Source organism: Bos indicus, chromosome 23 (genome assembly GCF_029378745.1).
Source record: "Bos indicus isolate NIAB-ARS_2022 breed Sahiwal x Tharparkar chromosome 23, NIAB-ARS_B.indTharparkar_mat_pri_1.0, whole genome shotgun sequence".
Taxonomy (NCBI): Eukaryota; Metazoa; Chordata; class Mammalia; order Artiodactyla; family Bovidae; genus Bos; species Bos indicus.
In genome coordinates, this window is record NC_091782.1 from 38,964,079 (window position 1) to 38,991,893 (window position 27,815).

Consider the following 27,815-nt stretch of genomic DNA (forward strand, 5'->3'; position numbering starts at 1 on the left):
GGAAAAGACCCTGATGCTGGGAAAGATTGAAGGCAAGAGGAAAAGGGGGCAACAGAGGATGAGATGATTGGATGGCGTCACTGACTCAATGGACTTGACTTTGAGCAAACTCCAGAAAACAGTGAAGGACAGGGAAGCCTGGCATGCTGCAGTTCATGGGGTCGCAAAGAGTTGGACATGACTTAGCAACTGAACATCAAGGTATTATAAGCAACCTAGAGATGATTTAAAGTACGTGGGAGGATGTGTGTAGGTTACATACAAATACTATTATCATCTTGTATCAGGGACTTGAGCATCTGTGAATTTTGGTACCCTTGGGCGAGGGGTTTGTCCTGGAATCAGTCCCCTATGGAAACTGAAGTATGACTATACTGTGCTTTGACAATGCAAACTCTAAAAATGTAGGACTTACACAAACCTTATTAGTTCTTATTAGAATCATGTATGTGCTAAGTTGCTTCAGTTGTGTTTGACTCTTGCAACTCCATGGACTAGAGCCCACCAGGCTCCTCTGTCCATGGGATTCTCCAGGCAAGAATATTGGAGTGGGTTGCCATTTCCTTCTCCAGGGGATCTTCCTGACCCAGAGATCGAACCCACATCTCTTATGTCTCCTGCATTGGCAGGCAGGTTCTTTACCACTAGCGCCACCTCGGAAGCCCTAGAATCATGTACAGATTATATAAAACTATTTTTTTTTTTCAACCGACCAATAGTCTGACTACTGTTTGGAAAAAAAATTATACCAACAATATCCTGAAGAATTCTTTCAAAGTTTTTAGCTTTATAAATATAGGCTTTTAAGTGTTTACACTGAGCTCCATCAGATCAGATCAGATCAGATCAGATCAGTCGCTGAGTCGTGTCCGACTCTTTGCGACCCCATGAATCGCAGCACGCCAGGCCTCCCTGTCCATCACCAACTCCCGGAGTTCACTGAGACTCACGTCCATCGAGTTGGTGACGCCATCCAGCCATCTCATCCTCTGTCGTTCCCTTCTCCTCCTGCCCCCAATCCCTCCCAGCATCAGAGTCTCCACAGGGCTCCACAGAGCTCCATAGGGCTCTGCTATTTCTGGAACTAAAGCAGGTGTTTTTTAATAAGGTCTAGAAGTTTCAGTGAATATGGAAGTGGCGGGGGTGGGGAGAGAAGAGCCCAAGACCACAGACTCCTAAGATCCCCAAACCCTGCTACTCAGAAAAAAATGAAGATTTCTACATACAATTCTGCTGAAGCTTTGGAGGAGGCAGTAGATTAATTTCTTCAATCAACACGCATTTATAGAGCACTTGCCATAGGCCAGCACTGTTTCCAGTGGTGGAGAAACAGCATTGAACAAAATGGACAAAACTCCTGATTACATTCTAACAATAAATTTTGCATTAATAATAAAAATAATTACAGCAGCGGTTATTTATTGAGAATGTACTATATGCTTAGTACTAGTGGTGGAGTTGACATTCTACTAATTATGATTTTACTGCAAGAACAATAAGCAGACATTTTTTTGAGCACTTATTATGTGCCTGCTGGGTGCTATTCCAAATGCTTTTCATTTCATCCTCAGGACAACCCTACGAATCAGGTGTGAGCAAATTTCACTGATTCTTAACTGCACATTTCTCCTTTACATTTTAGCGTTTCTCAGTTTGAGATGCATCTTCTAATGAATGGTGTCTCACTATTATAATAGCTAGAGCTTTTTCTTTTCTTAGGGTTATATACATTTTCATTTTGCATAGGAGAAAATGGAGATAAATACAGCTTCAGTTGCTTGGCAAAGGTACACAGCTGGTACATACTGGGTTGGCCAAAACACTCTTTCAGGTTTTTCTATAAGATGGTACAAAACCTGAATGAACTTTTCTTTGCCGAGCCAATCTATGGGTCAGAATTTTAAGTTTTAAATGTGGAGATACCTACATAAAATCAAAGATTCAATTATTCTATTTTTTGTGGCTATTTCTGACAACTGAGTCGCTACACTCAGAAAAGAAATACAAATGAAAACTATAAGAAGATGTCTTTCTCTAACAGCAAAGGATTTTAAAAGTCAGTTGACAAAGTATGTCAGAGAGGGTGTGGGGGAACGACCATGTTGATGAGCATGTACGTTGCAACATCTTGTCTAGTGGGTATTTCACAATTCCTATCGTGATTTAAAAGGCACACACCTATGATCCCGTCATTCCACTTGTATAAATTTATCCTACAGTTAATATTTATACATGAGTGAAGTGACATGTGAGATTACAGACTACAGCAATGAGTATGAGATCAAAAGATCAGAAGCCATCTGAAGATCAGTAAGTCTACTTAAATAAATACAGTGCACATCTGGAGCTGCGCATCTACATCTATTGTTTTATAAAAAGGAAAAAGGCAGCTCTTTATTTACGGATTGAAATTATCTTCAAGACATACTATAAAGTGAAAAGGAGAAGCATTTGAGGTGGGTAGGAAGGCGGTTCAAAAGGGTGGGAATATATGTATACCTATGGCTGATTCATGTTGAGGTTTGACAGAAAACACAATTCTGTAAAGCAATTATCCTTCAATTAAAAAATAAATAAATTTAAAAAAAGAATATAAATGTCTATAAAGACACATAGAAAGGTATGTGCTTTTATATGCAGAAAACAACTTGAGGTCTACACAAAGAACTTAAAACAGTGGTTGCCTCTGGAGGGGAACAGGGATCTCTAATATTGGGTCAGGAGGGAGACTTTCTTTGAATATGGTATTAAGTGCACGTATTACCTATTTTATGATTAAAAACCAAGAACAAACTTAGTGCATCCTCCCGCAGCGGTGGTCATTACTACTGGAACATTCCAACCACACAGTCACATGGCCGGAGCACCAAACTGGCAATGAGAAGGCTGAATTTTCACCCTGTACTTGCTGTGGGATAACAGGTAAGGGCTTGGTACAGTTATGGTATGCAGAGCAAAAGAAGAACAAGATACAGTTCATACATATAACACATTCGATTCTAGTCCATCATTCAGGGTCTTCCCCTGGAGGGGAAAGAAAAAGACATGATCTTTGTCCTGTTGACACTCATGGTGTAATAGGAAGAAACAGCCATGTCAACAATAAATACAGAACAGAACAAAATGACTCTAATGCAGCATTTGTTGCCACCTCCTCCTCTTGCCCCACTGGATTCTAGGCATTTTATCCCAGGTATGGTACCAGTTCCCTAAAAAACAAACAAGCAAGCAAACCTCATGGTTGCTGAATTCTAAGAGCATGACAACTCAAATAATAAAGACATACGCTCGTCATAGAGGCAGCATGAGAACAATTTACCAGGTACATCAGAAAAGATGAAAAGATGGTAAAATGAAACTGAGTCTTGAAGTAAGCGGAAGAATTCAACAGGACCAGAGAGACTTCTTTATGTGTACAAGACGTGGAACGGGGAGGGTGGCGGGATTATAGGCGCTCTCTAGTTTAAGAAGGGGGAAGGGACAGACACAGTGTTGATTTTTCGTGTTTCTGTCTCCAAGGGACGGGAAGCAAGTCCCAGAATACGTCACCAGGTTGAAGATCCCAAGAACTATAACCCATACAACTCCAAGCAGGAACACGTTAGAGGGTAAAAAGCAAAAACATCTAAGAAACTGTGTGGAGAGATGTAAAAGTGGAAACAGTAAGGAAATACAGTACAAACAATGGATGGGGAAGACACTCAGCTCACGGGGAGGGACAAGCTGAAGAATAATCAAAGGAAGCCCCCAGGCGCTAGAGGCGCGGGTGTATGTGCGTGCTTGGTCACTCAGTTGTGTCTGACTCTTTGCCACCCCATGGACTGTTGCCTGCCAGGTTCCTCTGTCCCTGGGACTTTCCAAGCAAGAATGGAGTGGGTTGCCATTTCCTTCTCCAGGGAGGCAACCAACCCAGGGATCAAACCCGAGTCTCTGGTGTCTCCTGCACTGGCAGGTGTGCTATTCACTATTGTGCTACCTGGGAAGCCCCTAGAGGTCAGGGGAGGGAGGCGAATGCAAAAGTGTTAACTACATCATGGTTTTAAATTAAATTAGAAAAATAAAGTGTTGATATGAAATAAGAAGTGAGGGATATAACAAACAAGCAACTTTAAAATTACCCCCTCAAAAAAAAAGGGGGGAGCCTAAGTTGAACTAGAGATCTATGTCCGATGATAATAGTTTACAGTAATTAAAAAGGGAATAATCTCCTTTCTTACTCATGTGTGTGCAATATAATGACAGAGCTACATTAAAAAAACTTGAGTTTTCAAAACTCCTTCATTTTTATTTGACACACATGCATTTAAAATACTTCTGGAAATCTGAAAAGCATCCAAAGCTAGAACGCTGAATAATGAAAAGTATTAACAATCATGAGAAGAAGCTGGTTAAGTCATTTTTTTCTCAGATGCTAAAATTCTCTACATTTACAATTTCAAGAGAAGAGTATTAATGTATACATTTAAACAATGCCACCAATGCTAACCATAATTATGTCTTCTTAACCTTGCACAGAAACCATAGAGAGAATGAATTACTGGCCCACGGAAATACTTTCATTTCACTACTCTTTGTCAAGAGAATTCTGGAAAATGTGGAAGTCACAATCTGTATTGAAGGTTGGTGATCATAGGAGTGGTACACAGAATGAGGTCTGTACCTGTTGTTAATTATGTGCTGAGGAAGATAGAAGCCAGGTATGGGAAGAAAACTCTGCAAAGAGCATCAACCGTCACACCACCAGTGAAAAGACTGTCATCTAGCTGAAAACTTCAGCAGCAGAGCTATAGATGGGAAAAAAAAATTAGGAGTAGCTTCCTCATTTCTCTAGTGGATGCCTGCATTACTTGCTTTAAGCATCACTGGCATTAATGCTTTTTAGTGTCAAAACATCTCAATAAAAAGAACTTCAGATGGAGAGAAGTCATTAACATATTTTACAACAAAATGTATTGCTGGAGAAACAAAGTGTACTTTTCAGGGGGGATCTGAACACTCTTCCTTGAAAATAAGCTACGAGCACTTTTTAATTTTAACTTCTGTGTCTTCCAAGCAATTTTCCAAACAGGTTCCCCAGGTTAAAAAACACAGTCACAAGATTTTAGAGAACAAAAGTTAAATGAGTAACTTGTTTCATCTTCTTCATTAAAACAGTAAATGTTTGAAAAACCATCTGACACTGGTGTCAGTCTTTGACAGGGAGGCCAGGCACATTATTATACAAGGATGGGGTTAGGAATAGGAAGAAACTGGCGCATATCCTTCATGTTATATATAGGGGAGGTTTTAAACTCATTTTTTATTTCATTCTCTCTGGGATATTCTTTTCCCTTTCGTCTTTCTATCTCAATTTGCCAAAATGAAAAGTGTAATGCACATACAACTGGGGTTGCCAGATAAAAACAAAACATCCACTTACATGTGAATTTCACATGAACGAATAAATTTTTAGTATAAGTAAACTCCAAATATTGCGTGAGACATACTTACACTAAAAAAAAAGAAAAGAAAAAGAAACAAACAACAACTTGGTGTTTATCTGAAGTTCAAGTGTAACTGGTGTCCTGTTTTGATTTGCTAACTGGCAACCCGACATGTTGGAAGGACTGATGCCGAAGTTGAAACTCCAGTATTTTGGTCATCTGATGCAAACAGCTGACTCACTGGAAAAGTCCATGATACTGGGCAAGATTGAGGGCAGGAGGAGAAGAGGGCGTCAGAGGATGAGAGGGCTGGACCGCATCACCAATGCAATGGACATGAACTTGGGCAAACTTCCGGAGATGGTGGGGGATAGAGAGGCCTGGCGTGCTGCAGTCCATGGGGTTGGAAAGGGTCAGACGTGACTGGGAGACTGAACAACACTGACAACCCAACATGCAACAGGCCTAATATGTCAAGTGGAGGGTGTGCTAGCTAAGTATGTTGTTGGGGAAGGCTGGTAAGTGACAGTAGTGCCCACTGGTGGTCAGACACAGAAAAAAAGGTTGGGCAGGGTGTGTACCAAGACAGAAAGAGGCTGGTGATGCGTTTTAACTGCATGCAGAGGCTGATGGTAGAAGACCAGCCTGGGGGGTGACTGGTGGAGCAGAGGGAGTTAAGCAGCTGAGGGCTGAGTGGTACACCACACACTCTGGCTCTCGATACTATGCAGTTCCTCTTCCCTCCTCTGCTGATTTCTTCCTCACGCTAGTGAATTTCATATAACAGCGACAGTAGAAAATGAGATACCTTTAGACTTGATAAATAATTTAGAATATAGTAACGGCCACTTCTATATAGATTTTATTTTTTTTACTTGAGATATGATTGAAACACATTATGTTAGTTTCAGGTGTACAACATAACGATTCAATTTTTGTATATACTGCAAAATGATAAGAGTGGGTCCAGTTAACATATGTCCCGATACATGTAAGATATTTTTCTTTTAATGAGAACTTTAAAGATTTACTCTTTTAGCAATTTTCAAATACACACTACAAAATTATTAACTCTAGTTGTCATACTGTACATTGAGTCTCCATGGATTATTTGTTATAATCGAAGGTCCTATCTTTTGACTCCCTTCACTCATTTCTCCCACCTGCCACCACCACCTGACTCTGGAAATCATCAATCTGTTTTTTTGTTTGTTTTTTAATTTGAGTTTATTTTGCTTTGTTTTAGATTTCACATTTAAGTGAGATCATGCAGTATTTCTTTCTCTGCCTGACTTATTTCACTTAGCATAATGCCCTCAAGGTCCATTAGCAAGACTTCCCTTTTATCGCTAAATAATATTCCACCGTGTGTGTGTACATACACATGTTTTCCTTATCTGTTCACCTATCCATGAACGCTCATGTTGTTTTCATGTCTTGACTATTGTAAATAAGGTGCAATGAACAATGGGGTGTATATCTCTTGTAGAGTTAGTGTTCTTGTTTTCTTTGATAAATAACCAAAAGTGGAATTGTTGGATCACTTGGTAGCTCTGTAGTTCTGTTTTTAATTTTTTGAGGAACTACCATACTGTTTTCCATAGTGGCTGACAATAGAATGCAAGGATTCTTTTTCTCCTCGTCCTCACCAACACTTATTTCTTGATTTTTTGATAATGGCCATTCTAACAGTTTGAGTTAATGTCTCACTGTGGTTTTGATTTGCACATCCCTGATGATGAGTGACGGATGATTAGTGATAAGGGCTTCCCTTATGGCTCAGCTGGTAAAGAATCTGCCTGCAGTGCAGGAGACCCCAGTTCGATTCTTGGGTCAGGAAGATCCGCTGGAAAAGGGATAGGCTATCCCTCTCCAGTATTCTTGGGCTTCCCTTGTGGCTCAGCTGGTAAAGAATCCACCTGCGATGCGGGAGACCCCGGTTCGATCCCTGGGTTGGGAAGATCCCCTGGAGAAGGGATAGGCTACCCACTCTAGTATTCTGGCCTAGAGAATTCCATGGACTGTATAGTCCATGGGGTCCCAAAGAGCTGGACACAACTGAGCAGCTTTCACTTTGATTCCTTTGACTTCCATGATCAGTGATGCTGAGCATCTTTGCAGGTGCTTGTTGGCCATCTGTATACCTTCTGTAAAATGTCTATTCAGATTCTCTGCCCACTTTTTAATTGAACTGTTTGTGAGTTACTTTGCTACTGAGTTGTATGAACTCTATATATTTCAGATGTTAATCTCTCATGAGATATAAGATTTGCAAATATCTTCTTCCACTTCATAGGCTGCCTTTTCATTTTGTTGATGGTTTCCTTTGCTGTGCAGAAGCTTTTTAGTTTGATGTATCCCACTTGTTTATTTTTGCTTCTGTTGCCTTTTAGATTTTCTTTTGATTAATTTTTATCAATACTTTTACATTAAATGCTAGCAAAATATTTGATCATGAAGTTCATTTCTCCTTATTCCTGATATTTCCTGGGTGCAGCTGGGCAGAGAGGTATGAGGTAAGAGAGCATGCTACTAAATAAAACATTCTTAAATGAGGACCTGGGGAACTTTCTGATTTCTGATTTAGAACCCCAAATGCTAGCTGGGGTCCTGATAAATGGAACAGGTTTCCAAACTGTCCTGCTGGCATTTTCCCATCTCCACATGACTTCAGTTCATTCTCTCCTCAACCTTTTTCTGGGCTCTAGGCTTATAGGCGGGCTTGTCCTATTTCTCTGGCTTGGATATCCCCTGCTGTTTTGGCCCTAAACACTCCAACCTTTAGTTGCAGCTTGTCCCGTCCCTACCCTCACAGATGCAAGCTGAGAGGAGAGCAAGGTGAACAGGTTCTGCAAACAGAGTGCCCAACAGTGCTTAATAGTCATCTGTTAGTCTCTGATGGTGGAAGTCCAGCTTAAAGGAAGTTTCCCTTGCCCCAGGCTGACGGTGGATTTATCAGATGGGGGAAGAGTGGAGGTGACGGTGGTAGTTCTCGCTGCTCTACTGGGTGCTTTATGGGGAAGCAGTCTATGGAACGCCTGATGCTTTTCCCCTGGACTATTTGTGTCCTCTCTCTCTCCTTATTTCTTCTCCTACCTCTGTGTCTACATGGAGTTTGCCTATTTAGATTTAGATTTGCAGGTGGAGGGTAAGAAGGCCCGTTTTGACCTGGCACTTGAGTCGCGCTCATCAATCCACCTTTATTAGAGCCTCTTCATCTGCAGATCTGCTGCTACTTGTGGTGCAGGGATGATGAGCATGGCCTCTGGAGCTAAACTGCTCGGTAACTTACAGCTGTGTGACCTTGAGCAGTTTCTTAACCTATGCCTCAGTTTCATCATTTGTAAAACAAGGGATAATACTGAGTTGGCCAGAAAACTTCTTTGGGTTTTCAGTAAGATGTTACAGAAAACCCTGAACGGACTTTTTGGCCAATCCAATGACAGTACGGATAGAGTTGGTATGAAGGTTAAATGTGTATATGCAAAGCTCTGAGAACAGTACCAGTTACACAGTGTGCTTTAAGTAGTGTAATGATAGTGATGATGATGATAATTCAATCAGATTCCAGTCTCCTTGCCAATCCTCAGGGAAACTGCCAGAGCAGAATTCTGACATCTATGGGTCCCTGGATATATCATTTTAACATACCACTAAAATCTTCATTATTTATATATACTTCGATACAACCTATCCCTGAAGTTACAGTAACAAAATAAATCAATGTGTTTAAAAAAAAAAAAAGTTTAATTTTTAGAACAATGCCATGTTAGAAGGAAAAGAGAAAAATACAATGGTACAATATCAAAGTTAGGCCCCAGGAAACATGACCCATTATTCAACTTGAATCACAAGCTGAGAAAAGTTAAAAATAAAGAAAATGCTTTTGGATCAGGTTGGCATGGATCAGGAAGCAAAAGGGTGTCTAGAGATACCTATTCTTGAAGCCAGAAATAGCAGAACTATATCTGCCTCTTTGGTAACAATCGTATGGTTACCTTGAGCAGGAAGCACAGATTTTACACCAAAAGAGCTCTTTAGAATGTCCATTATTTTGAGACTGAGTTACTCATACGACTTTAGTGTAGAGTTCCTGAGGCCAATGAAGTGAGTTTAGTATTTACTGAAGTGCTCACTTCCCTGTGTTCCAAGGCCATAACCTGAGCATGGTTTTAGTATGCTGTATGCTCTTTAGTTTACTACAACTAAAACTATGGTTTTAGTATGAATGTGACAAAGGTAACAATAAGGGAACTCAATCAGACATTTATCCAATTGTTCCTGCTATTTAGCAACATCCCCCAAATTACTTTTTAAACAACTTTTAGTCTTTGCCAAAGATGGGGACTAGAGTTAAGTGCACAAATAGCTTTGCCCAACCTGCTGCAGAGAACCATTTTAAGCATGGCATAAACATGGCAAATCAATAACTTGTCTCTTCCTCTGCATGTGCCATGAAAATCTGGCTATCAAAGAGAGCTGGATCCATTAAGAACTGAAGTTGCTATTTCCAGAGAGCAGATAGCTCAAAGCCCAATAGGGCCAGCAGGCAATAGTCCAAACCCGCATCTCCTTCTCTAAATGTACAACCCAAGGCACTCTGATGCTACTTCACTCCAAGCACAGGGCATGATGAAGGTTTGACAGTTCTGTAGCTGCCTCAGGATTGAGTCAAATGGCGGTGACTCTTCAAACATAAAGAACTGGATAAAGTAACTTCCATTTTAAATTACTAGACAGATGTGATTAATGGAAAAATGTAAATCAGTAGATGATTTTCTGAAATGAAACTGTTCCTTTGGCTTAAGTTGTGTTATGTGGATTTATGAAACTTGATGCCATAGAGATTACTAGTCTCTTAGGGAAGAAAGGACGGTATATAACCAAAGACTTCTTTTACCCAAGACTTCTGAAATAGATTGGGCTTCTGTCCAAATGAAGCTGCAAAAAATATAATTTTACACTTTCTATTACATAGTTCACTGTACACTAGTAGGTATGAATTCCAAGAAGTATTTGTATCCACAACAGTTCTTAAGGTAATCTTAGGAAGTGTGGATCAGGAAAACACACGTCAATTATTTTCATATATTTAATACTGCAGGTAAGAATGCACTGTCCTGGACTTCCCTGGTAGCCCAGTGGTTGAGAATCTGCCTACCATGCAGGGCACACAGGTTCAATTCCTGGTCTGGGAAGACTCCACATAGATGCCTCTGGGCAACTATGCCCGTGTGCCACAAATAGAGAGTAGCCCCGGTCACTGCAACTAGAGAAGGTCTGTGCACAGTAACGAAGACCCACTGCAGCCAAAACCAACTCAGAAATTTGAAAAAATGCATTGTACTGATTCACTACTTACAAGTATTCACTCAAGTTATACCTAGAATAAGCTTTAGGATAAAAGTATAACAATTCTCAAAGGCTTTAATAATTTTAGACTATCTACTAAATAAATAATTGGGGGGAAGACAGATTCTACCCTTCTCATCTCTTAGGTTCTCATACATTTTCTGTCCCACCTGGTTAATTTTTTACCCAATTACCAATACATGTTCAACCACTCTTTGACTATTTCTCATTTATTAAACCACTCTCTATAGTAATACATACTTCATTTATCCAACGTTATTAACAACCAGCTCTTCCTAAGAGAGTTTTCAGGATAAAGACGATTTATTCTGAAAAGATCAATGTTTGTAAAAATAGATTATACACATCTCTACAATTTTTTAAAGAAAACTTCTGCTTCCTGAGGTAATTTAGGTCCAATTATTTTACTCTGGGACTACAAAAACTGTATTATAGGGATATTTGGACGCACATTCAGTGGCCTTGGGCGGCTGCACGTTTAGAAGCCCTCTGTTAATGACTTAGAGCTTTTACGGCCAACCTCGGCCTTGCATTCATTTGCATGCGGCCACTTCTTAATGCAGCTCTGACTTCTTGAAGCAATAACCACCCTCTTTTTAACTGCTGCTAGAGTTGACTGTGGTACACATCTATGTTTGTTAGAACTATTTTTTTTTTTTTTTTAAGTGGACTATTTATGGATGGAGAACTGAAGAACTAATGAGGCAGGGAGAGAGAGAATTAGATGATTGTGACAGTCTGGGCCTAGGCTGGCTTACTTTCAGGTTCTGGGTTGTGTTTTTGATGGCTAAGATCGCTACACAAAAGACCTCCGGTTGAGTGATTTTCTGTCTATTCATATGCTAACTTCTCAAGTGTATTCAATTCACAGGCAGCTGTTTTTTTGGACACACATGAGTCTGTTTACAGTTCAAGCGATACATGTCTACATGTGCAGGAAAAAATCATTAAAATAACACTGGTCACCAAAAGACAAAGAAAAGTTTACTTCACCAACACAAGTATGTTTCTACTCATGTGTGTCCACTGATTTATGTCGAAAATTATTCAAACAACAACAGTCACTAAAAGAAAATGAGAAGCCCGCTTCACAAAACACAGAAACTTTAACAGTGACAACCTGTTAAAAAGACTCCCTTTTAATGGTTGAGTATATATTAATTCATATAGATTATCTATGTTGAGGAAGTATTGAATTGTGCAGATGTAAAAACCACTACAGACCTAAACAGATTGTGTACCTTTTCCTTTCCAAGTATGTTCATATTTTATAGTAGCATTTTATGATAGCAAATTATAAACATCTGTGTTTAGCTGATAAACCTAGATTTCTCCCACACATAATTCTGATAGTATGTAACAAGAAAGAAAGGAAGGCAACAGGAAAGAGGGAGACATCTTATATATGCATGGCAATATTTTCTTCAGGTCAGAGACAAAAAGCATTAAAGCTAATCTGCATAGCTTTAATAACAACATTCTAATGATAACCTATTCCACCTATCCTTGACTTATCCAAAGCAGAAATGCAACTCCAGGTTGGCTGTCCTTGGCCTGGGAGACCTTTGGTCCTATAAGTTTGTGGTTAGCTGTGATGTGGTTTCAGAAATTCCAAGCTCTGTTTATTATGTGTTTATTAAAACAACAGAGGAAAGAATATAACGTACAAAACACAATCAGATTACCTGCGGCTACTGGATTTCCTTTACCAATGTTCCCTTTTTATTAGGATAGAGAAATGAGACTCAGGGTTTGGTCAAGCCTTTCTGTGTATGTTTACGAGAATTCCTAAAAACAATTTTTAAAAAAGATGAACATAGGACTAGAGATAACAATCCAAAGCGAAATTCTTCCAGGCTCCAGCAAAATTTGACTTAGAGTATTAAAAAAAACAAATCGAGTCTTTTCCTCAAGACTCATCCTGAGTGCTCATTTTGCCCTAAGCTCTATTTGCTTTTTGCCACAGCACTTACAGAGAACCAACTGACCATTTACAACCTAAACAATGGCTTTCAAGTCTGATTAAGAAACTGCACCTGGCTTCACTCAAACAACAAATTTGTTTAACCTGGTGACTTTCCTGTGTCTGGGGTCAGGCAGGCACAGTCTCAGTTTGGCGGAGAAAAGGAGAGCAAACTTAAGTGACTCAGTGAGAACAAAACGGTGGGGCCGACGCCCCTTTTTCAATACAACGGTTTTAACGGTTTCTTGGAGGCAAGACTATCATTTCAGTGACCCACTATAATTTGGGATGAACCCCCAGAAAGTTATGCCAACTTTAGAACAGGATTTGCATTTCTGGGTTTACTCAGCATTATGAACCTTCTGAAATGCTAAGTATTCCTTCTTGGGTACAAATTTACATCAAGGGGAAAATGAACAATTAAAAAAAATCTAGCTAGAGAAGAATAGAATACCATAACACTCACTCCCATGAGTAGACCATAGTGCCTTTTTTTTTTTTTTTACTTCTGGCATAATTTTTACTATGGAAAATTTCAATCATATAAAAAAATACACAGAAGGATGAACCCCTACAAACCAATAATTTAGTTTTGATAATCATCAACGCAAGGCCAACCTTATTTTTACTGTGCCCTACCCATGTCTCCCTTTTAATTCTTTTTTAAAGCAAATCCAAGACAGCCTATATTTTATTTTTTATAAGCTTTCATTTACGACATATATATATATATAACCTGAAAGATCTCTCCAGAAAGCTCATTGAGCATGAGATGTTTAAACCAATTTTAACCACATCTTACAAAACATTTTACACTAAAATCTATCTGTCTAGAAAACTAATTTGAATATAATTGGGGAATTAAAATGACAAGGTAACTCAAATCACAATCTTCTATTATTTTACTTATGGAAAAAAAAGGAACATTCTAACATTGAGAAAACACTGCACGTCACTCAATGCCCATGATTCAAGAGACATGGTTAAGAGTAAAACGGTTAAACTTGCCTGAAAGGAGTTTAGAAAAACATGAAGAGGTGAGTAAGGGGGAAGGAGAAATTTTTCTAGAAAATTTCATTCTTTTAACCGCATATATAGAAAAAAACAGAATGCCATCAGGCTAAACCTTGGGTGCTTCAAAAATCACTCATCAAGCCGTCCAGCTACTTAACAGTAATTTATGACCGACCTAAAGCAAAGGGAGCTCCATCCAGCATTTATGTTCAGTTCCTCACTGCCTGATGACTAATTTGTAGAGGAATGAAGTCTTCACAGAGGAAGCCAAAATCATCTGAGGTGACTTTGATACAATGCCACAAAGGATATGAAGAGGAAGCCAGGAGAAGCTGTGAGTGGCTAAGCTCCATTAAGAGTTCTAATAAAAGAATAATGGAATTTCCCTTAACAGTGAATTCAAAAAATGTTAGAAGTGGGCAAAATTAGACAAGTCAGGCACAACCTCTGATTTGTCACAGCCTATTGTTGCTGCTGCTGTTAAATATTAACTTCAGCCACTGTTGCATTTATGTTAATTAAATGACACTGTCTAAAAAAAAAAAAGGCGACTTTCCCATCGGACATCTGGCCAATCTCATTCCTCTGGCTGTCCTGTTACTTATCAGTCTGCACCTTCCGCCTGCACTGTCAGACACTCCTGGCTTGCTCAAGCTCTTTCCAACAAATTGCTATTCTTCCGTGATCGATTTCACTTGAAAAATTTAACTTGAAATGATAAATGTTTAGTCTTGTACATCGCTGTGGTCACATGGAATACAACATCTCTTTTGACAGATTTTTGACGCTTAAGTCAACTGGTTACTATAGAAAAACCAGAAGCTATTCAAATTCTTTCAACTTCTATGAACAATTGGCACAATTTTTTTCCTCCTGAATCCAGACATCTCTGTATTCTCAAATGAAGAAAGTAGTTTTCACACTCCTTATTTTGGCTAGTTAAAAAATCCCTACCACATGTCTCTTTGTAAATTCATAGATAAAGATTTAAGTTTATATCAGCATTTCAACCGTGCAAATGTTTTTTGTTTGCTTCTGAAATCACCTCAAATTAACAGGTTTATCGGAACCTTACATGATATAGAAGATTTGAACAAGTCTCAGGATACTTTCATATATTTCCCCATGAAGATGCTGTATTGTGCATTTTCTTTAAAAAGTTAGTGGGCTTCTTTTTTTTTTTTTTTTAAGAATTTATGTTTTACAAATATATAGTAAAATACTTATCAGTGAGAAGAGGCTTAAGAATTTTTCAAAGACAGGGAGTGGAGAGTGTGGGGCATACATACAAGACGACTGGCTGTGGATCTATGAAGTTACTGGACGGATGGAGGGCCAAGGTCATTAACTATGTGGTCTTCGGTACAGCAAAGCTCTCGGGAGTGAGTATTTCAGGTATAATTCTAGGCACTGCTTCCTGTTAGAGTGTTTTTTTTTTTCTTAAGAAATAGAACTTTCTGTCAGGAGCAACGGTGAACCGAGAGTTGGCAGATAATATTCTATCTTCATCAATTCAAAAGCCAAGTTCATTTACTACACTGTTTGGAAAGGAAAAAACCCACTAATCAAGAAACACCCCCAAATCTGTCTTTTCACAGTCTTTGAGGCTTCAGTGACAATATGTAACCAGATTTTAATGTGAATACAGAAGAATATTTTAGTTCAGAAATACAAATTTTCTCTCTTCTTTACAAGAGATAAAGAGTTAAAAATTAAAACTGAAATATAAATGTAGTTGGTAGAAGTGTACTTCCAAATCACTGTGTACTGGCGAACACGGTGCTCTACGTTCAGAAGCACTTCTATTACCCAATCACACTGATAACACGCTGCTCTTACCTTGTGATCGTATGGATTGTACGAATGAAATATCCGAGAGAGCTCTTTTGTTCTTTGTTTTTTCTGTGGGAGAAAACACAAACCTTTGAGTTGACAGTGGCAAAAATACACACATGTGTATATATCTAAATGTAGATCTCTAGCTCTATCTCTCTATCTACTTTATGACATTATTTTGAGATTTTTTTCCTTTGTGCAGGCCGAGGACCTACACGGTTAATTTGGGATGAATGGATACAACCAGAAACCAAGGCCACTTGACGGTCATGTGGATCACTGTCACAGGCCAGCCAGGCAGTCTCTTTATGCAAAGTTTCATAATTACAGCTCTACTTATTACAAATGCATATATTCAGACACTAAAAAAAATATATATGAGAAGAAAGAAAATACATTTAGAACACTTTCGGTTTCACAGCAACACCAACTTCTGTTACTCTGAGTTGGGCACGAGCAAGGCTTCCCTGGAGGCTCAGTGGTAAAAGAATCCACCTGTAATGTGGAAGCTGAAGGAGACACAGGTTGGAGCCCTGGATCGAGAAGATCCCCTGGAGGAGGGAGTAGCAACCCACTCCAGTATTCTTGCCTGGAGAATGCCATGCACAGAGAAGCCTGGTGGGCTAGAGTCCACAGGGTCACAAAGAGTTGGACACAACTCAAGTGACTTAGCACGCATGCATGCATACATATATATGACTGCTATAGATAGAATGGTATCTCACACACAGTAGGCACTCAATAAATATTTGCTGAACTAATGAATAAATGAATATACCTGAGTTAGACAGGCATATACCAACTGTATCAGTAATGACAACACGTGACTCTCATACACAGTTACGAGAAGAAAAGCCCCCTTCACTTCTCATGATGTCTTCTTCATTACAAGAAGTGAGTCTTCTCCATCTCCTTACCCCCAGCATCTGTGATAATGAAGGGTGCTATTCTCTTAGGAGAGGTGACTGTAAGAATCAGCTTGTTTACTTTTGTTTTACTGATTGTTTTGTTTACTAATTGTTTAATCAGCGTGTTAATCCACCTTCCCGTAACCACTGTGAGAAATTTTGTGGATGGTTTCAGACTTTCTGTGCATGTATCTTCACACACAACTGATAACTTTTACTTTCAAAGAAAAAGGATCATTCTGTATACATTCTTCTGAAATTTACTTTTTTTCCACTTCACTATTTATCCTTGCCAAACTTAAGTGCCTGTATATCCAGCACTGTGATCCCTTAAGAGTTCTAAAATCCCAAAACTCCTGAAATCTGAACTTTCTTCCTTCAATGCATTTCAATTTATAAATATAACGATAATCTTTGCACAAACATCTAGGCCAGCTTGAGAGTGTGCGTTTTTTAAAAGGATAAATTATGGAAGTCCAGTTGCAGAATCAAGGAGTAGGCATGTTTATTACCTTGATAGGAACAGCCAGGCAGCCCCCTCCTCCAGAGAGTAGACCAACCTTCCCCTCACCAAGAGTGAATGAAAAAAGGGATTATGGCTTAGCTTGGAAATTCTTAATTTCTCTTTTCTGTTTAAAGGTTAGAACATTTATAAATTTAGTGAAAAGATAAGACATTTTAAAAAACAGGTATTAAACACCATCCCAGCTGCTGATTATAGAATGCATTTCTTGTATTTAGATTTTGTGTATCATAGAGTTAGCCCACTTCAGTTCAACTCAGTTGCTCAGTTGTGTCCGACTCTGTGACCCCATGGACTGCAGCATGCCAGGCTTTCTTGTCCATCACCAACTCCCAGAGTTTGCTCAAACTCATGTCCATCGAGTCGGTGATGCCATCCGAACATCTCATATACCACATCTTAAAATTCTGTCATGAGAGTGGCCAGTCTGTCCTTAAGACTGCTCCCATCTGGCTTCTGGGTCTACTCTGATGTTGTTGATCCTTGGCCAGTACCCATGTTTCCTTTCTTTAAACTCCAGTCTCCTCCTGAGCACACCCATTGCACCTCCCCAGGGTGAAATCCACAAAGATCTCCAGCATAGGTCCTACATGACCTTTGGCATCTACCTGGTTGCAGAGTCAGAGCTATTATCACTGAGGCCCTTGTGTTAGAGTCATTTGTACACACTCACGGGTTTCCTACAGATTAGTTCTCTACTTTGGAACTATCTTTGGAGCCCAATTCAAGTAAGCAGTCCTTCAAATCACTTGGCCTGTTTCCACATTCTGACACCCACTAGCCGACATCCCTCCCTGCAGCTCAGCCAAAATCCCCACTTCCCCTGTCTACCTCTGAGCCATGTTGCTGACCACCTGGCTGCCCTAACTCCATTTCTCTGGAGAGCAGAGATGTATGTCTAACTGTATGGAAACAGTTTCATGGCTCTCCAAGCCCTGGCATCTGTTCTGAACAGGTCACCTGCCCACCAGAGTTTTCATTAGCTTCTAATTTTCTCTTTCCTCTCCATACACCCACTTAGCTGGTTTAACAGTTCTTGGCTTATACTTCAATCAGAAGAGAAATGACGGATATTAACACTTCCTTTGGTAGGAGACAATATAAAACACTGGGGAAAAAAATTTTTTTTTTTCAGAAAGGAAATTATGCTAGAGAAGATAAAATAGGTGGCATATCAGTATTCAGCCTACGGGGTCTCCCAGGACTGATCAGTCCAAAAATGGTAGAGCTCCCAGCTTGAGTCAGCAAGTGGATAAGGGATAGGCAGAGGCAGTTTGGTGTGGCCTTTTATGTGGGTTTGGGTTTTAAAACCTAAATATACCTTCTATTATTTGGGGAAGAAAGTAGGGTATAAATAAATAGCAAGTAACACTATTCAGATTAAACCCAAAAAGCAGACAGTGAAGAAAGAATGCCCTTTTGTCCGACAACAAATTTACTATATACAACTACAGTGAAGTCTTGGCTGTGACTATGGAAGGCTACATATTATTAGTCCAGTTAACTGAAGACCACTGCTGTTTTTCCTGTGAGGTCAGAGTCATGTAGCCCAGAGCTGCATCTTCTGGGATCTAGAATAGGGGTTGACAAATGAGGGCCCCTGGGTCAATTCAGCCTGTTGTCTGTTTCTGCAAATAAAATGTTAATGAAAAATAATAGTCACACTCACTTGCTTATGTATCATCTATGGCTGACTTCACTCCATAACAGCAGAATTTGAGTGGTTGCAACAGAGACTCTATAGTTCATAAATGCTATCTGACCCTTTACAAAAAAAGTTATAGAAATAGCCATCTCTGATCTATTCACAGAATCTCTATCTTTGACCACGTCCACTTCTGGCAATAGTCCTGTGACCCCCAAATTAAATGAACAACTATTTGTCCAGCAAAATTCCTTGTTCCTTTTGCTCACTGAATGAAGACAGTTCAAGAATCAATCATAACCTATATTGACACATCAGGATGAACATATCAAGGAAAATATCAATTAGCTGTTTTTTCAGGATTTTGCATTCTGAGCATTCTATACTCAGAGAATGTTACAAGTTGTTTTTGAGAGCATGCTGAAATAGATATAGGGCTTTTGGAGCTTTCTGTAGTCACATTATAACTGCTGGTGACAGAAACTTTGAGAAGAGACCCTTTACTAAGTTCTAGCACTAAAGCCAAGTAGCAGGTTTTGTGTACAAGTAACTAAAGTAAGCCAGTTGCTAGTGAGCCAGTTTCTCACACACAGACCATGTTAACAATACGAAGCTACAAGACTTGTTGAGCCTTGCTATCAGCAGTTTTAACTGAAACTAAAAGCTGAGCCAAAAATGGAATAATTAGGTATTTTCCTATTGCATCACAGTGTGTGTCTAAATTACCTCCCACTTTTTCGCCTGTTAAAACAAACATCTCAGTCATGCAACCACCTGTTAATTCTCCAAGTGCTTAAAAAGTAAACATGTTAAACAAGTTGTGTGATGAACTTGGAATGAGGGTGGCCAAAGTACAATAAGTATGGCAAACACCTCCCCAAGAACTGTGTAAGGTGCCTTCAAGTCCACCTCATCACTAAGCTCAAGGTCCAGGTCACAGAGATGTGCGTGCATGCTCAGTCGTGTCCGACTCTTTGCAACCCCATAGACTGCAGCCCACTAGGCTCCTCTGTCTGTGGGATTCTCCAGGCAAGAATACTGGAGTGGGTTGCCATGCCCTCCTCCAGGGGAAGTCAGAATCTCACTCTGCAAGGACAGAAAACACCAATGACCCCTTTTATGTTCATGTTTAAATTCCCTTTCAGACAAAACCAAACAAAATTAAAGGTCCTAGGGGAGAATTTTTTTTAACAGTTCAGGTTTGCAGATAATGTAATTATTTCAGTTTTCATCAAAGATAACAATAGAGCTCAGATCTGAAAGGCATTACACATGTGATGAGAACCTGTATTTCGAACAAGATCAAAATATAATCAATTGAGTTTTAACAATATCCACCAATTTTACTTCTCCTGGTTCCCCAAACGAATTCAATGCTTTCTGGGCCCATTCTCTATTTATAGGTTAACGTTTTCTAAAATAAAATAGTGCTGAGTATAAGGTGAAACTGCAATAACTCTACATATGGATTCTCAAAAACAGGAAAACCTACAAGCTTTCAAGGAGTTTGATGTGTTTAAGGTATGTTCTAATAAAACTCAAGTGTTTCAGCAGGTCTTCATCATACTTTGTGGTAAGAAGACAAAAGAACAAGTTTGAATTTCAATGGACTGACTGCTGGTTTCTGGTTCTGTCTATAAGGAACTTGGAAGTTACTATTCTGAAATACCAGCAACGTGTCTTGGACCCAGACGAGAGCAAAGGACACGAGGAACACTGCCCCCCCCGCCCTCCCCCCCACCCTCAACTGGAGAGACCAACAAGCAACCGAGCAGAGCAGGGCCTTGCTGGGACCAGAGTTGGGGCAGGGAAACCCGAACAATAATTACTGGAAGCTCAGTGCTGACAACTTTGGGAGTTAAGGACTCCGATGGGATCCAGTTGTAGGGACCCCCACAAGGCTGTGAGATTTACCAGCAGAAGCCCCATAGAAAAATCAGAGAAAAATCCCCTTGGGCTTCTGGCAGGAGGAGGGGGAAAATGAATCATTTTGGAATACACCAGTGCATTTTGCTCTTCACAAGGTCTGCCCCCAAGAGAAGCTAGCTAATCAGAGCCTAACCTGCTAGGGTTATTACCTAACTGACCTCGGAAGGGAACACACAGCTCCAGCCCACCTCACCGTCCAATCCCACCTAAAGAGAGAGAAAAACATTGAGAAACACTTGTGAAGATCACAGTGCAGAGGCCTAGGCTGACTGAGAGACTGAGACGCAATCACAGGAATACATAACACTTCCCCCCACACACATCTTGCCATATTATTAAAGGCAGTTCCTTTTAACCAGGACACCATATCTGATGATCAAGAAACATCACAAGGTATGTCAAAGGAAAAAATCACCCACAATTTGAAGAGACAGAGCAAATGTCACAACCAGACATGGCAGAGATGTTAGAATTATAATAAAGCAATTATGATTAATACACTAACATCTCTAATGGGTGAAGCAAACAGCATGCAAGAACAAATGGACATTGGAAGCAGAGAGAGAGAAATGCTAAGAAAAAAAAAACAAATGTTAGAGATCAAAAATAATGTAACAGAAATGAAGAATGCCTTTATGGGCTTATTAATAGAGTGAACACAGCTGAGGAAAGAATCCCTGAGCTAGGGGATATTTTGATAGAAACCTCTAAACTGCAAAGCAGAGAATAAACACTAAAAGAAAAGAGAATATCCAAAGATTGTGAGATAAAAGGTATAACATATATGCTATTGGACTTATAGCAGGAGAAAAAAGAGAGGGGAGAAGACAAAATAACTTGAAGTAAGAATGACCAAGAATTTCCCCAAACTAAGGTCAAATTCTGGAAAATTCTGGAACTAAACCACAGATTTAGGAAGCTCAGAGAACATCAAGCAGGACACATGCCAAGAAAACTACACCTTGCTATATCATCTTCAAATTACAGTAAATCAAAGATAAGAAAAAATCTTGAAAAATGCCAGAAAGGAAAAAACACATTACCTGCAGAGGAGCAAAGGTAAGAGTTATATTAAACTTCTCTTCAGGAACCTTGCAGGCAAGGAGAGAGTAGAATGAAGTATTTGAAGTGTTGAGAGACAAAAATCCACCAACCTAGAATTCTGTACCTTGAATAACGATCCTTCAAAAATAAAGGAGCAATTAAGACCCATATCACGTATGCGTGTGAGAGTTGGACCATTAAGAAAGCTGAGCACTGAAGAATCGATGCTTTTGAACTGTGGTGTTGGAGAAGACTCTTGAGAGTCCCTTGGACTGCAAGGAGATCCAACCAGTCAATCTTAAAGGAGGTCAGTCCTGAATATTCATTGGAAGGACTGATGTTGAAGCTGAAACTCTGATACTTTGGCCACCTGATACGAAAAACTGACTCACTGGAAAAGACTCTGATGCTGGGAAAGAGTGAAGGCAGGAGGAGAAGGGGATGACAGAGGATGAGATGGTAGGATGGCATCACCTCCTCAATGTACATGAGTTTGAGTAGGCTCCGGGAGTTGATGATGGATAGGGAAGCCTGGCATGCTGCAGTCCATGGGGGTCGCAAAAAGTCAGACAAGACTGAGCGACTGAACTGAACTGGAGACTCTTTCAGACAAAGAAAAATTGAGGGAATTGGTTAAAAGAAGCTCTTTAGAGAAAAAGAAAATAATATAGGTCAGAAATGTGAGCCTTATTCTTAATTGATCTAATAGGCAATTGTTTGTTCAAAATACATATAACAACAACAATGTATTTGATTATACATGCTCATGTATATGTGAAATAAGCCCTTACTCCTCCTGTAAGGCCACCATACAAGGGATGGGAGGAAGGAATGAGGATTATTTTGTTATTACAAAGTATTCACACTGCCTGGAGAAGGCGATGGCACGCCACTCCAGTACTCTTGCCTGGAAAATCCCATGGATGGAGGAGCCTGGTGGGCTGCAGTCCACGGGGTCGCTGAGGGTGGGACACGACTAAGCGACTTCACTTTGACTTTTTACTTTCATTCATTGGAGAAGGAAATGACAACCCACTCCAGTGTCCTCGCCTGGAGAATCCCAGGGACGGTGGGGCCTGGTGGGCTGCCATCTATGGGGTTGCACAGAGTCGGACACAACTGAAGCGACTTGGCGGCAGCAGCAGCAGCAGCAGCAGCAAAGTCAGAGTGAGAGGACGGGAGCCAAGCAAGCTCACCCTCTGGACGGTCAGTTCTGAACAGCTGCCCTTTGTGCTGTGCAGGGGCAGCGGTGACTATCAGGCAGTGATGGTGCCCAGGGGACTAGAAGATCGTGGCTCTAAGTTGAACCCACGGGGCTGGAGTCAAAACTCCAGGTAGGAAGGGCTAGGGAACAAGGGCTGGTCAGTCACTGCGTGACCTAGAAGAGGCAGGTGCTCCACAGGAGAGCCAGAGAACCATGTCCTGAGACAAAAGGGTGGAGAAAGCCAGAGCCAAGAGTTGCAAGGTAACAACCAAGGACTGAGAATCCGAAGGGTTGTTGGTGAAGGACTAGGAACTGGGAGAACCACCGTGAGAACAAGGACTAAGCACAGAGTAGTTACAGACATTGAAGTCAGGAAGAGAAAGGAAGTGGCCCGGACACCTTCAGAGGTCAATGAAGGCCGTGACTCCCAGGGATGTGGCCTGGGGCTGAGGCAGGTCTGATGTTGACCGTGGGACCCTCTATTATACTTACTGCATTGGCAGGTTCCTCTAGTTAGGCTGTAGGCAAAGCACGGCCCATTAAACTCAGCTGAAATAGGACAACGTTTGGTTGAAGAGGGAAAATCGTCTCGCCTACTGGGGGGAGGTCAGTTTTTGATAAAAGCAGAAAGAAAAGAATTGAGTCTATAGATAGATCGTGCCGTTTATAAACCATAAGAAAGTAGGTCGAGCAAAGGCACGCAGAGACAGAGAAAAAAGGACATGCTTTGTTGAACCAAAGAAACGGCTAAATGATTCGAGCCTGTGGTGTAGGAATTGTGAAAAACCATCAGATGTGTGTCTCAGAGAGAGTTTTGTCACGGCGTTACATATGGAGCATGGGAGCAAGGCTAGAGGCTGAAGACTGAGAGAGGCGGATGCAGTGGCTCCAAAAAGTGACACCGTCCCACAGGAAGCGAGGGGCAAGGAGAGGAGGCGAGATGAATGTGAGCAACAGCCCAGAGGCAGGACAGGGGGCACTTGGGTGAGACAGGAATACAAGACGGGGGAGGCAGAGGAAGACACCATGATTGCTGGCACAGACGGCTGAGGGGAGAGGGGTGCCCTACACTGAGATGAGGAACCTAGACTGACAACACCTCTCTGACCGCTGGGCGGGGCATCTGCTCTGGACCTCAGTGTGAAATGAAGGAGTCGGGTTAGGTTCCACCCTGCTTGCAGGTCAGAATCACTGCAGACCCTTTCAAGTAAATCTGCGCTTCAATCTTCATCCCCGGAGATGCTGATTTCATTGGCGTGGTGCGACCTATGCAAGTGTGTGAATTAAATGCTCTTGAGTTTTCCAGTGAGCAGCCAAAGCTGAGAGCCACTATCCCAGATGATCTCTAAGGTCTCCTCCAACTGGTAACCTCTGTTCCTCTATTTCAGTTCCCCACTGTCTTTCAGCTGCTGCCATCCTGGGTTGTGATTCCTACCAGACATTCCCATTCTTAATCCCCATATTATGTCTGTGGCTTTGCCTTATTTCCTGACCTTTTCCTTTCCTTAAAAATGGATTCCATGCAGGAATTCCTCTGGGGCACATTGAGGCTTTGACTGCAGAGAACAGGCTGCTGTTATATATTTAGTTCCCTATGTGGTAAGAGCTTTTGAAAAAACAAGTCGAAAGCTAATTTAATAAACCTGAACCTTTATTTTGTTATCGACGTATAAAACGTCAGAAGCTTAATTAAAAGCACTTGACATTATCAGTGTTCAATCACAACTTCACTTTTACGTTGTATGTTTTTGGCTGGTGTCCCTAAAATGATGATAATCATTCAAGGTCACTGCAGAGAAGGAAAAACAAGTCTTTGGAATTTAAACAATGGACCCCCACATTTAGAAATTGGTGGGGAAAAAAATTAGTGATGTGAAGTATGTTTGGTGATCAAAAACACCCCAAAACATTCAGGAAAACAAACAGATTCTTCAGAATATCATCTGTTTTTCCTTTATATGGTATGTTCACTACTTCTGTGTTCTCTGAGAAATAACTCTACTGTGAGGATGGTAGGAAAAATTAAAAAAAAAAAAAAGAAAACTGCTCTAACTTTATAGATTTTTTTGACCTCTTATTTTCTAGTAAGATTTGCAAGAAAATGGAAATGATCATGAATGCTGCTCGCTGTAGTCTTAAATCTTCTCTCCCTCCTGTAAGAGCAAATCCAAGGAGAGACAGTGTGTTCTTTAGTTTCCCCAGTCTTCACAGTCAGGAAAGGGGTCAGGATAGATATTTCTCAGAGAACACTGAGATAGCAGACTTCTAAGAGTGGAAGTCAGAAAACAGATAAGTGAATGTGTTCACTCAATGTAATGGTGCTCAAATAAAATAACCAGGCCATCATGGAAATGCACCACTGATTTTAAAGCACAGTGGGTATCAGTGGGAAACTTTCACCAGTCTCACGTTTCCTAAAACAGTGGAAAGAAGGAGCAGCGATCAGCCTCTGGGTCTCACGGTTAGGGTGGTGGACGAGCAGGGGCACCATTTGCCCTGGCAAGTCCTTAACAAGGCAACAAATGCTGGAAGAAAACGCAGAGGGGACTCTGCATAAATTCAGTGGTATCTGATAAAATAAAATATAAGTAGCCCTATCTCCTTATATCAGGCTCACCTTACTTTCTAAAGAGAACATTTGTGTGCAAGGAAAGGTCATTCTTTGAAAACAAAGTCATGGCTGGCACGTAAGAAAGGAAGGAGACTTGGCTGTTTGGTGGTGATGGGTGCTGCTGAATGAAAAGCCATCACAAGCAGCGGGAAAAGAAACAGCCTTTCAACGTAAAACAAATCCCCACAAAGAGAACAAAGTCAAAGGGGAACTAAGCTCTACACACCACGAACAATGGTTCCTCCTTCCAGGCTCCTTTGTACAGTAACCTCTGGGTGCTCGAAAGTAGTGCATGAGAACGTGAGTCGCTATAAATATCGACTCAGTATCACTTATCTTCACTCTGCCCTTGCAATGAACCACAAAAGAGAGTTAACCTTACCTCTTATCTGAACTGCTGTAGAAATGTTTTCTTTCCTGGCCTACCTGAGGCCAATTTTCACCCTCTAAAATCGAGAACTGGCAAAATAGACTCTGCGGGCCAAATAATGACTGGCTGCTAGTTTTGTACAGTCTGCACTGTGCTTTTATATTTGTGAACGGCTATTAAAAAAAAAAATCCAGAGAACAAGAATACTGGTGACCTGTGAACATTATATGAAATTCAGATTTCCATAAAGTTTTATTAGCACACAGCCACACTCGTTCATTCACATATTGTGTGTGGCTGCTTTTGTGGACCAAGGCGGCCTGGGATGGCTCCAACAGAAAGCCTGTGGCCTGTAAAGCCAAAAATACTATCTGGCCTTTGACAGAAAGAGTCTGCCAAGCCCTGTTCAAAGTCACTGGTGTGCAGTCCTCATTGCACGCTAGAATCACTGGGGGATTTATAGAATACTGACGTCTGGGTGTCACTGTTAGAGACTCTGGTGACTCAGACAGTAAAGGGTCTGCCTGCAATGCCGGAGACCTGGGTTGGGTCCCTGAGTTGGGAAGATCCCCTGGAGGAGGGCATGGCAACCCACTCCAGGATTCTTGCCTGGAAAGTCCCATGGACAGAAGAGGCTGGCGAGCTGCAGTCAATGGGGTTGCAAATGACTGAGCGACTAAGCACACACAACTGATTTAATTGATCTGGGGTTCAGCTTGGAATTTGGAATTTTAAATCTTTGCAGGTGAGGCTAACGTGAAACCAAGGTTGAGAACCATTGCTTAACCCAAGTCTGTCCTGAGGCTGGAGTGAATTTTCTAAGACATGATCATCTGTCACTCTCCTCTTTCAGAACCTGCAAGGGCTCCCATCACTCAGAGAATCAAGTTTCAAGTATCACATCAGGGCTTCGTCCCACTTTCCCCACTAACACCAAAGACAATGTACTGTTCCTGGTAGACCCTGCCTTTTCCTGAGTCCTTATCTTGCTAACGCTATGTCGTTTGCCTGGAATGCTTTCCCTACCACCTCCACATATTATATCCATTTGAAAATCCCAGTTCAAATTCGTTCTGGATCCCCGCGCCTCCCTAGAAAAACAGAAAGAAACTTTTAAACCATGGGCTTCCACAGATCTCTTCACCACCCTCCCTGTGTGTCACTGCCTCCTTGGGGCAGAAGCCATGTCCTGGTCATCACTTCTGTACACAATGTTTTACTAAAGAAAGTGACTTGCATGTGGGATCTGCCCAACAAATGCTGCCACCCCCATAATCCCACATCATTTTGGTTTAATTTTCACTGATCCTTTGAAATTGAGCCTCAAACAACTAACCCAGGTCATCTTTTCCCCCAGGCTCTTGATTCATGAACACAACACTCAACTTGGTAACCTTGGCTTCTGCATATTCCTTTGTCCTTCATTTTCCCTGTGACGCCTGCTCCCCTGTGTCACATTAATCCAATCACTTGCCCCCTGGGTAATTTGGGTACTATCTCTGAACCAAAGCCACTGCAGCATTCCTTGGTCATTCCTCAGAGCTTCCTCAAGTCTTTCTGCCTTCACTCTCTTCCTCTGTACCTAAAATACCCTCTCTAAGCTTTAAAATTTAGTTACTAAACCCCTATGTGCATAGCAGCATTATTTACAAAAGCCAAGACATGGAAGAAGCCTAAATGTCCATTGACAGATAAATGGATAAAGAAGATGTGGTGCATATACACAATGGAATACTGCTCAGCCATAAAAACGAATGAAATGATGCCATTTGCAGCAACATGGATGAGCCTAGAAATTATCATACTAAGTGAAGTAAATGAGAAAGAGAACGACAAATACCATATCACTTATATGTGGAATCTAAAATATGACACGAACTTATCTACAAAGCAGACTCCCAAATCTAGAGAACAGACTTGTGGTTGCCAAGGGGGCTGGGGGCGGGACGGAGTGGGAGTTTGAGATTAGCAG

The 27,815-nt window shown here is 40.8% G+C and overlaps 1 protein-coding gene across 9 annotated transcripts in view; it reads right to left on the minus strand.

Annotated features, from left to right (window-relative positions):
* The window catches only part of CDKAL1 (CDK5 regulatory subunit associated protein 1 like 1), a 787,726-nt gene that overhangs the window by 246,757 nt on the left and 513,154 nt on the right, over positions 1–27,815 (minus strand). For all 9 annotated transcript variants that reach the window (XR_011563299.1, XR_011563300.1, XM_070777644.1 and 6 more), the window contains one exon: positions 15,613–15,675. Coding sequence is in view for 7 of the 9 variants with exons in the window: in XM_070777644.1 (XP_070633745.1) it covers positions 15,613–15,675 (63 nt within the window). In the remaining 2 variants the exon portion in view is untranslated. The remainder of the gene's footprint in view (positions 1–15,612; positions 15,676–27,815) is intronic.